At 37.5% G+C, this 11855-nt stretch overlaps 1 protein-coding gene across 1 annotated transcript in view; it reads left to right on the plus strand.

Moving 5' to 3' along the window:
* NBAS (neuroblastoma amplified sequence) overlaps positions 1–11855 on the plus strand; it is a 209704-nt gene that overhangs the window by 114213 nt on the left and 83636 nt on the right. Inside the window, exon 39 of the mRNA XM_009332472.1 lies at positions 317–454. Within this exon, the coding sequence (XP_009330747.1) occupies positions 317–454 (138 nt within the window). The remainder of the gene's footprint in view (positions 1–316; positions 455–11855) is intronic.

Below are 11855 nucleotides of genomic sequence, written 5' to 3' on the forward strand. Positions count from 1 at the left end.
TAAAATAGTAGTTGGGCCACCTGACTGACAGTTCTAATGTAGCTCAGAAATATAGATAATAACTTTGTGGTATAGAAGCAGCAAAACTCTGGTTGGAAAATCATTTTGGTTAGGTAATTGTGCAAGGCGGGAAAAACGTCATAATGTAGAATTACCTTTGGGGGGGGGAAGGGGGGGGGGGTACTGATTTACTCCTGTGCCAGAAAAACACAGAGCTATTTCTAAATCACAGCAAGTAGCTTTTTAGAAAGTTTGTGCACTTAATGTTGTATGCTTGCTAATTCTTTCATATAAATCAATGCTGTCTTTCTCCTAGGTGGTAGATGCCAACAAATGCTTTGAAAAGCAATTACATTCTGCGTTATCTCTCCAGCTGGCAAGTTATTACTATAGCCTACAGATCTATACTCGTTTGGCACCATGTTTCAAGGACAAATGCCACCCTCTCTACAGGGTTAGTACTCTTTCTTTTTAAAACCATATTCATTCATGTGCAGCTTTAAAGCTAATCTAAAAAGCCAGTACATGAGTTAAGCCTGTTAAGGAGCTGATCTTACTTACACTGTGAGCAGCCTGTTAAGTTACGCATAATTATTCTTCTACAGTGTTATAAACAGCCAAATACTGCATAATTTGTGGAGGAGTTTTTGAAGCACAATATCAAGTGTAATTTATAGGTAATGGCACTATCAGTCTTCAAAGTAGCTTATAAATACTGAGCAATAATGAGTATAGCCTATGCTGTCATCTTGCAATACTGATACAATATAGTACTTCCTGGGTAGAGTGAAGTGTCCATTTAAACAAGAACAGTGTTATTCAAAAAGTTTCCGTAGCCTTCCTTGAGGTGTGTTGTTTTGTATTTTAGTTTACATATGGTGTTTTGAAATTTCATCCTCATTCATTGATTATTTTTTTGTTTGTTTCCTTTGACAAGTGTCTCTTTTTGAAATGGCACAGCTTTCCTTCTTATTCATCACCTGTGATTAAAGCAGTTCCATGGTGAACTCCAAACTAAATCAAAGAGGTGACATACGAAAGAGTAGGAATGGCAATTGCTGCCTTACTACAAAGATACCTGGGTAAAAACTCTTCTTTGCCACTCCAAGAGAGCCTTTCTGAATTTACACCAGTTCTTTCCTCCTGTACAGAAGCTCTCTGGACTGTTTGGTTTTCAGCCTAGCTCTGCATTACAGCTAAAAGAACACTTCTGGTCGTAAGGTTTCTGAAAAGAGAGACCACTAATCACCACCGTGGCATGAGAGGAGATTTTCTTCCATGTTCAGAATGACTCCTGATTTACAGAGGAAAGCCTGTTTTGATACTCACCTAGTCCTGCAATTAGGCAGCCTTTCATGTTCCTGTTGAGATTTGCATTCTGCTATCTTCTGTTTAGAAGCTAAAGGAAAACTTAGTCCACAACTGAAATTTGTGGGGCTTGCAGAATATGTTGGTTGTGAGGAATTCATTCATGTTTGTTAAATAGCTTTCTTTGAGCCTAGGTCTACCTGCTGCAAGACACCTCTCATGAAAAAAAGCTGTATTTTTTTTTAGTTTAGCTTTTTGACAGCCTTATTTTATAGAAAGAGCTATGAAGCCTTTTGAAGGAGTAAGTCATAAAAATGAGGACAGATATGTTAAAGATAGAACTATTTCTACTCTAACTGCCACTTAATAAGCAAAGTCTTATCAATACCACCATGTAGTTTATCTCTTACTGATATGATCTTTGGCTAAATGTTTTGTTCCATCTTGGTAAAATACTGTATGTGACTATGATAAGCAGTGGATTCTAAATTGTTTGCTAATAAGAATACGTGCTATGTTTAAGTACTACTCCTAAACAGTAGCTTTTGAAAACAACTGTGTGAGAAGATCCTGAGTGAACAGCACACCAAGGGAAAAAAAAAAAGAGGCGTGAATGCCCAGTAAGAAAACAACACAGGAGAATACCGTCATTGTTACTAATTCCAAGGGTATCCAGTGAGGGAGTGTCACTGAAGTAGAAAAGGAGAAATAGAAGCAGATGTTTTTGAGCAAAATAAGTACTCTTTCTGCACCCCCCCCACCCCCCACCCCCCCCAAAAAAAAAAAAAGGCAAAAAACAACAAACCCCAGACTTAAATGCTCAGTTTCCACTGCAAAACAGCCATTTGTTTAAATGTACATCTTAGATGCTGGTAATAAAGAATGGCTCCGCTTCCAAGTTGCTTTCTTCAATGCCATACCAGTTGCTATCCATGGGAATAGATCTAGCTATGGTTTTATTTTTGTGTTTCCTAAGAGCTCTGGAGGGGAGGGGAACTGATCTTAAACTTTTATGGTACAAACTTTTATGAAGATGATAAACTCAGTTGTAAATGTCATTCTGTAGTAGTTTGTCTTCCAGCTCATGCCACTGGTGTCTTACATCACCTTTATCTTCTGACTGTTTCTCAAGACAGAAATGCATCTCTAGGTCCTTTAACTGTATAATTCAAAGCTATGCATTGTTCTTAGAAGATAACTGAGTGCGTTTTTGTGGGTGAAGGTGTATAATCAATCCTTTTTTCCCCCGTGTTCTAAACCTTTACATATTCAGTAAAGATCTAAATCTGACACTCAGCCACGTGCTTAGAAGGTGGATCCTCAAGGTCATAGAGTACATATTTCTGTTCAACAGCATCTGAGTCACAGGAGGTGTGATTTCTCTAGTCCATTGAATCAAGTATCCTGTCTGAAAATTCTACCTGAATTTATGAGAAGCTATATAGAAGCATGGAAAAGTCTACACTTCTTATGTCTACTTTAAAATAACATTGTCCAAATCTTTCAAAACAGTACATGAGTACCTGTGGCATAATGGGACAAATGTTCTCAGAAGGAAAACGAGTAGCGGGGGAGAGTTCCTTTTCCACTAAGACAGACTTTTAGGACTTGCTAGTTAGTCAAGACAGACATTTTGAAGGAATGATTGGGTCTGTTGAATGAAGGCTTGATTTTTTTTTTTTTTGCTGTGACGTGCAATACTGACAGCTAATACCTGCATATCAAAATAGAATCATAAATTGCCAGAAATTCTCATTAACTTTTTTTGTACTGTTCATGTCCAAAAGGAAATCAGCTTGATAAATTCTATTTCTGATGAAGTTACTACCTTGCTTTAAGGAGAAACAAAGGGATTTGGACTGCTTTAGTTTTGTACCCAAGACAATTTGGATTTTAGTTGTTATAATAATATAAACGTAATAGTTATAGTTTAGCGCATCTGAGCTATATTAGTTTCTTATCCTGAGGAAGACGTTAAAGGAGCTCTACAACCAAATAAAACCACAGATAAAGGTCTGTAAGAATAATGCCGGACAGAAGAAGAGAACAAAATTTCCAGAAATGGACTGGCTGTGGAAAGTGAAAGCATTGGTGTGAGGAGACTTCATTACCCTTGGAGAAGCTATATGTATTTTTTGTTTAGGTCTGTACTGGGCCTGGCAGGGAAGGAGTCCACTTTCTTCATAGCAGCTCCTATGGGGCTGTGCTTTCCATTTGTGGCTGGAAGTGTTGATAACACACCAGTGTTTTGGCTGTTGCTGAACCCTGCTTGCACAGCATCAAGGCTGTCTCCCCACTGCCACTCTGATTCACCGCTCACTACTTCCCAGTCTTGATGAACGAGAAGAAAAACTGTACAGCTGAGCAAGAAATTTGCTGGATAATTTTTGCTGTTAACAGCTTATCTCCTCATTTGTCCTATCCTGGTGATCTCATAAGTGACCAGAATAAATATAGCTGGGGGATTTTTTACTCTAGAAAGGAGTGAAAAAGTTTTACCCTAAGTTTAATGTATTATGTTCTTGTCCTCATGCTAATAATCTAATGCTGAGGTGTTTCTGTGGTTTTGGAGAGGAGTATTTGACCGACCTTAGCTGGGGGGCAAGCTTTTTATTGGAGCATCAAGCAACAGTTCTAACAAATACTTCTAAGTTGCAGAGGGGAATGGGAATTTTGCAATTAATAGCAGATGAGGAAAGTTGCTGTTGGCAGAAAATTCTTAGGTTTTTATTCCTTACTCATTACTTCCATTCAAGAAAATGAATTTGATTCCTGTCCTTTTGTGCATTGCAGCTGGCAATATGTTGAAATGATAACCTCAGAGATCCTTCTTAGTGATGCTTTTGATGCAGCCTAGAGTTGGTGAAGAAGCTGGGAGTTCAGTTCCACAGAGTTAAGTAGCCTGATACAGCTGGCTTCTGAATCACTATGTGAAAGAGTGCATTTATACAGTGAACTTGTGCTCTGTGCACTTAACCTGCTTCCCTTTTCTGTTGCTTGCTGCTTGGGGAAGCCTCTATCAATCTCTCTGTAAGAGGCAGAATTAGGTTTGCTTTCACCTCACATAAATTCACTGTCGACAAGGTATGGTTTTTTTTCTGGTTTTGTTTTTGTTTGCTCTCTGTTTGTATCACAACCATTGTGTATTTTAGTTCCTGTGCTGTTTCTCTTTATTCCATTGTTAGACCATGGTTTCTGTCTATTCACATCTTCTTTTGCAGGACCATATTTAGCTTCTCTGTACTGCCCTCACCGCAATGGCATCTGTAGGCTTTAAGTGCATTAAGTACCTGTGACAAATATGTCATGTGTGTCTTATTCTCTCTCATCTCCTTTCCCCTAGGGGAAAAAAGCATGTGGAACAGTTTTTAAATTGATACATGTTTATCTTTTTTTGCATTAATGAAAGCAAGGTCAAAAGAATAGTGCTTTGAACTTGGGACTGAATATGTAGAAGTTTGTGTTGATCTTATGGGAGTTCATTCTGCAGGCTTGACCTGCCTCCCAAGGCAGTTCTGTTGCTTATTTGTATAAAGTTGACCTTAATTATAAATACAGTTATATTAAGCCAGAGAAGCAGAACTCTCAGCCATGGTCCTTATGCTACAGCTTTAGGTAATATTCTGAATGTAAGCTGTTGAAAAGAAAGACTTCATTTGAACTGGAAATAAATACTGTATAGAAGGCTGTATACAGGAGGGAAGGAGAGAGGCAGATTTATGGGCTACTGGATGTATGACCCATGTTGTATGAGGTCTAATGGCTTTAACCTTATTATGTGGCACTGTAGAGCAGCTAGAAGTTAAGTCTATACACATGAGGTAATCTCTCATTGGAAATCAAATGCTCATTAAATGGTTGCATGTTGGTTTGTTATTAATAATAATAGTATCCTGTCACATTCCTAAATTATGAACTTAACTCACTAGAAATAATATATACATTTTTAATCTCAAATTGGATTTGTGTACATGAAGTTTTACTGGAGTCTACTAACACTGACTACAATACTGACAAACTGTGTCAGTCAATCTTCTTTCATTCTGTCTTGACATTCAACTTCATATCCATAAACTCAATGGCTAGTGCTAAGTCTGTTGTAGATGCTAAAATGGTAGCGCTCTTTATTGTTGGCTTATGATGGACTTAAAACATGACCTCCTTTACTTTTATTACTATCTTGAGTCCTGATTCAAGCTATTGGCTCCTCTTTGGCCCTTCTTTCTGTTTGGTTAGTGATGCTGAGAACTAGGAAATTTCCTTTGACAGTGTAATTTCTCCCCTTTGCTTCACTGTTTGAATTTTCTGTTGTTTGTTCTGCATCAAGTTCAAGTTTCTTCGCTAGGTTGCTCCACTTGCTTTTCATGCTGCTGTTTATGCCTAGCACTTCTTATCTTTTTATATACCAGGCTGTTTACTTGTACATGTTCAGATATTATTACTCGTTAATACTTGGGGGGGGGAATCTATCTCATTTAGTATAAGCTTCTGTTTTTAAGTCCAGTGCATATCTGATGGTTCCAAAAGGAAAACTGGGAGAGATGAGAGAATAACTCCTTGAATCTATGCTGTGCTATTCTCTCTTCATTTGACCTTCCTGCACGTGTGGAGTCTGTGACTGAGAGGAGAACCAGGGAGAGGGAGGGCAGTGGGGGAAGGCACCATGAATGAGACATTAACTGGCACACTAAGAACTGATCTTGGGAGAAGTTTTCTTTGTTTTTTCTTTGTTTCTTTTTTTAAAATACTGAAGTAGGCCAGACACTGTAGTCTTCATATGTAGCATGACATTTGAATAATTCAGAGAGCTCAGTAGCATCAGAAAACTTAAATATTTGTTGTTCATCCCTTCTCCAGGTCATTGATAAGAGATTCTGAATGAAAGTGATCTCAAAACCTGCCCCTAGAGGACTTGCTGATGGTTCTCCCCTATCTGAAAAGCGATCACTAAGCTCTCGCCTCTCCTTTCACCAGGTTTCAGTTCATAAAAGGACCTTTCTTCCAATCCCTTGGCAACTTAATTTTCCTGAATGGACTATGGTGGGGATACTTGCCAAAGAATTTTGGAAGATCTGTATATATTTTGCCACAGGACTCCCTTTGTCCATGTGCTCACTGACACCCTCATAGCCCTCCAGCAAGCTAACAAAGTGGATTTCCCTTTACAGAGGCCACGCTGACTCTTCCCCACCAAGCTCTGTTAATGCATGTGCTCAGTGGTCTTATTCTTTGTTATAGAGTCTGCCATCTTACGAGGGATGGAAATCAGACTTGCTGGTCTGTGGTCCCTGTGAGGATCCCCTTGAGATCCATTTTTTAGATGGGACTTGCACTCTGGCACAGTAGTTCTTTGTAACGTTTGTTGATGCACATTAGCCTGCCATTTAACATAATTTCCCATTTGTGTTCCTTGAGAACTGAGGCGTGAAAGCCATCTGGTCATGGTGGTGTGCAAGTATGTAACTTACCTAATTGGCCTGACATCTCCCAGGTGTTTTCTTCTAACTAATCTAGCTCTTCTGAGCGAGAGAAGCTCTTCATGAGCTCTTCTGAGCCCTCATGTCTTCAGCAGTGAGGGCTGACAAAGATCTCATTGATTTCCTCTGCTATGGACTTACCAATGAGTGTCCCTTTCACACCTTGTCACCAAGTGATCCTACCACTTTTCTAGCTGGCTTCCCGATTTTGAGTGACTTTTCAGAACTTTTTGCTATCAGCTTTACTGTTCTTTGTAAGACACTTTCCAGGTACTTTTTTAACCCTTTTAGTTTCCTCTTTGGCCTGTCACATTTTGTGTTTTCCTCATTGATTTACTTACTCCTCAGTGATATCTCAACAAATAAACTCACATTTTTTAAAACCAATGAATATCTAAGCTAACAAAAATTGAGAGATCACTAAACAGTACTATGTTTGAAGGCTTGAAACTCAAGTAAGCTCTCCTGAACTAGCAGTCACTGTGGACGCTTTTGAACACCTTCCAGTGTGATCCTTGAATTAGTAATCCAGCAATTAGTGACACTGCAGTCAGATTGTGACTACTATGTTCCGTTGGTTGAGATGTGTTTGATATAGATAAACCAGTGTTTCACAGATCCTCGTATTTCTTTGTTAAGCACACAACACTACAAAGCATCATCATTCTTAGTTGGAAACAAATAATATTTAGGTGACTCAGAAAAGAGCTATTGTTTAATAGTTGTTTGTTTGTTTTCCCTGCTTTCATTTCTTCACATAAATTGTGCTTAAGAAAAAGAGATGGTTGCAGTGTTGCTTATTTTTATTTCTCAGGAGTTATATCAGCTTTTCTGTTAAATCCTACTTCTGAAAGCAGAGCAAGTGTTGTTCTTGAGCTGTTCAGAAGTACTCTTTTAGAAAAGAGGATCTTCAAACCAGCCTTTCGTTTCAGCAGAGGCTTGAGGTCTAGCTTGCCCGTGTTCCTCTGGAGACATATTTGTGGCTTTTCATGCAAGGGAGGTAGTTGGGATAAGTACTAATGCTTTCCTTCTTGCAAAGGGCTTTGTTGCTCTCTGGGAAACAATATAAAGGTGACCAACAGCTTTTTGAAGCAGTCTTCCCCTAGTCAATTGGCTTTATCTTTCTTTTACTTTCCTTTTCTGTGCTTCTGTAAGTATTTTCTCCAGTCAGTGAGCATCATTAATTTTGCAAGCAGCCTGATTGAAAACTTTCTGTAACATATTTCATCTTAGAACACAAAATATTGTGGCAAAATTTTATTCATCTGGATTGACAATATAAGTAACTTCTCAGACAATGCTGAATTCCCATCAAATGAGAGAGATGGCTCCTCCATCTCTTTGGTTTTTGGTGGGGTTTTTTTTGGTTTTGTGGTGGTGGTGGTGTTTTGTTTGTTGTTGTTTTTTCTTTTTTCCATTTTGGAGAGTTGAGGACAAATGCTATATAGGCCAGAATAAATTTAGCCTAAGAAGCTATTCATGAAAATATATATCACAATAAGAGAAGGTGGTCACTGAGAAACTCATGCTTCTACTCAGAACTGCTAGCAGTGCCCCTGGATTAGGATGAAAAAATATTTGACTTCTGGCATTTTAATAACTGTCAGGGAAGAGGAAATTAGGTGGGTTTTGGTTTGTCATGTAGCTCATGGAATATTTAGTTTTCAAGCTTTGAATTAATAAGATATAGAAATATTTGCATGTATCCAGTCAAGTAACTGTATAAATTAAAAGAATAGCATATTTTACTTAGGAAACTAAACCAGATTGTACTGAAATTTTATTGTCCCAAAGTCTGTATATGACTACAGCTGCTGCCATATAGATCAAGATTAAAAACATATTCTAAAAGAATAATCAATAACATAATTTATGCAGAAACAAAACACAGTATTTTTCAGAGAAAAGGGAGATGGACAGAAGATTAGGATAATTACCTAAATGGTGACATTATTTACTGAGAGTAATGCTGACTGCAAATGGGAAATGAATTATGTACTATGACTATAGCAGGCACTTCACTCAAAATTATGTGGTAATTTTCTATTTTCAGAGGTGTTCTTTCAGTTGACATTTTAACTTTTTGTATATCATGTGTTAGTTCCACTAAAACAACTTTCAGGTGAGATGAGATTTTTCTACCTAAATCTGACTTTTCAATATCTTACCCAATAAGAGAGAGTCTGTTAGAGAACACAAGGTGGAAAAGAAACTATCAAAACATTTTGTCTTGAGACAAATTATTCCTCAGTCTTACTGAAGAGCTGATTAAAAACAAAGCAAAAAAGCATTTAAAAGAGAGCACTAGAGCAATTTGTTCAACTCTTCAGATACAAATCATTTAACATAACTGTGGAAACAACTGCCTGGACAATTTTTCAAATTATTTTTGTTTTATTACTTAACACCAGCCTCTTGCATTTTTTTTTTTTTCTTTTCCTGCAGCAGTACTGGCTTCTGTATTGGAAACTGTGTTGATTTAACTTGTATCTAGTAGTTTTGTTTCGACTTAAAGTTACTTTGTTGTCATTGTTTCTTCTGCTGCTTGCTATTAAAAGTTCCATCTGCTAGGAATTTACCTTAAAATATCTTTGGTACAAATTCAAGGCAATTTCTAGAGTATGCAGTTATTAAGATTCAGTAGTCTACAAATACTGCAGATATCCTGGTTAACTATATGATTTAATTTTGTGATGGGTGGCTGTTTGACACTAAAACAAAATGTATAGATGAAATCAAATTTGTTAACTGCGTTTTCTTCCCAGTTTGGAGTATTCTGATAATTCTAGCCAGTGTTTGTGGTACCTCTGCAAATAGAGTTAAAAAATCATGCAGAACATGGTTTTGTATAATAGGTGCTATGCACTGCATAGCCCAATTCTAATACTATCTTTAATGTAATTTCTGAAGCAGAAGTAAAAACAACAGGTAATATTATTTTAAGGTTGTGTGCTAGCAACATCTGATTCATAATTAAAAATGAACAGCTTAACTCTCAACCCTTTCTTGCTCGATCTCTTCTGGGGGTTTTACTGACAGAAAATATTCCTGGGAGTCCACTTACGTCATATCTTTAATCATGCCAGCATCTTGAGCAACCTTTTGTCCTTATAAGATCCAGTTAGTTTCCCAACATAATGATCATGAAGCAGCAGCAGAGTATGCTGCCTTCCTTTCCAAGTGTTGCAGTTCTCAACCATTATGTTTCAGCATTGCTTATTCAAAGCATATAACATTCCTTCTATTAAAAAATAAAAAAAATAAAAACAACACAAAGAGATGGTTTGTTCTTTTTAGACTCCAGTTTTGAAATATTATAATTTTCCAGCCTTTTGTAGATTTTGTATTCCCAATGTATTTCTGTTCATAAAGCAGCAAAGCATGTTTGCATGAAATGTCATTCATGATCATATGTTTGCAGTTTGAATTGTTATCATAGGTCCTTATTGCCTGATAGTGGAAGGAAGCAGGACTTTGGAAATAAAACTAATTTGTTCCAATTTCACTGAAATTGTGAATGCTTATTTATAAACCGTTTACCTGTGTTTTTGTGTTTCTCTCGTAATTCACCAACTCGTTTGGTTTTGGCTGGTTTTTGGTCATGAATTAGTTTATTCTGATTTCACTGCAAATGAAATTTTCTTTTCACTCATTTCCCTGTAAATGCAAATAACCCTTTTAAGTTAGTACTAGCCTTAAACCCCTAAGCAGACTAGGACTGTGAAGCCCTCAATCAGCTGTGTAATCTGCATTTTGTATAACATGTTATAAATTGTGTCTGTGTAATGTGTAAGTTTGGGAGTGTTTTAAACTTGGCCACTTTAAATGAGAGCTAATGGTACTGGCTTTTAAACTGTGATCCAGGAGCATTTGTTTTATACAGCCGCTCATCTGGAATGAAGTTTTAAAACATCCAGTTTCATCTTGGGAAAAAAGAGAAATTTGGATTAAATCTGTGGTGAAGGTGAGAAAGGAAGCTAGGGAATTGGAGTCCACAGCTGCATTCCTGGATCTACAAAATCCAAACCTACATTTTTGAGTACAGTATGAAATTGCTTGTTTGCATCACCCATGTACAGTACTGTGGTGACAAGCATTTTTTAAGAGTATGGACAGGCTTTAAAATCATTATACTTAAATATACCTGAGACATTAGAATACGTTACAAAAACTTCTGATGGATCATTTAAGACTATAAATCTGAAATAGAAAGTTGTTATAATGTCTGAATCTATAAGACCTAGCTATAGGTTGGATAAAATTGCTCAGCTCATCTCTACTTCATTTTTTTTGTTAGTTAGTGCAATTTTATTCTGACACATCTTGTAGGTTATAAAAGGTATTCCAATAGGTATCCTTGTATGTTGACTCAGTGTGGTTTCACTGGTGGGTGATGGGATTTGCTGCTTCTTGTATCCATTTAAAAAATGGTTGTGAAAGCTGATCCTGAACAAATCAGTGTTGTCATCCAACGATATACGTAGCTGCAGCAGTGGGAGGACAAAGTTGAGGTATCCTTGCACTTGAGTGATGTGACAGTACAGGTTTTATTTATATTTATGTTCTGGTCTTCCATCTCAGCCATACGGTTTATCTTTTGCTTTCAGCAGATCAGATGTTAGACAGCTGTGATCTGAAAGGTAGGCCACCCCACATTCATATGGTGCTGTGTCTAAGTTAACGTACTCTTGACTCACAGCGTGACAGCAGATTCAGTTGAGGACAAGAGTCACTGAGTTAATTAATGAAAAGCTGCCTATGGAGGGATGGATTTTACTTCTTGAGTGAACTATTTCTTTCCTGTAAATCTTTTCTCCTGCTTCAGTACGTGAGGAAAAGTGTAGCCTATATGTGCTTCTCTTAATTCTTTTTTTCCTGTTTTTCTCACCTCACCTTCCATCAAATTTATAGCACATTGAATCTCTTGCTACAGGGATTGTGGCAGTTGCTGCAAGGGTTAGGGAGAGCTCTCCGCTTCTCCCTGAAATCTAAGTGCTTTCCAGAGGTGTAGTTTGCTTTCCTTAGAAGCACTAGAGATGGGCAACAACCAGAGACAGGATAGCGATCAAA

Source organism: Pygoscelis adeliae, unplaced genomic scaffold (assembly GCF_000699105.1).
Source record: "Pygoscelis adeliae isolate BGI_AS28 unplaced genomic scaffold, ASM69910v1 Scaffold168, whole genome shotgun sequence".
NCBI lineage: Eukaryota > Metazoa > Chordata > Aves > Sphenisciformes > Spheniscidae > Pygoscelis > Pygoscelis adeliae.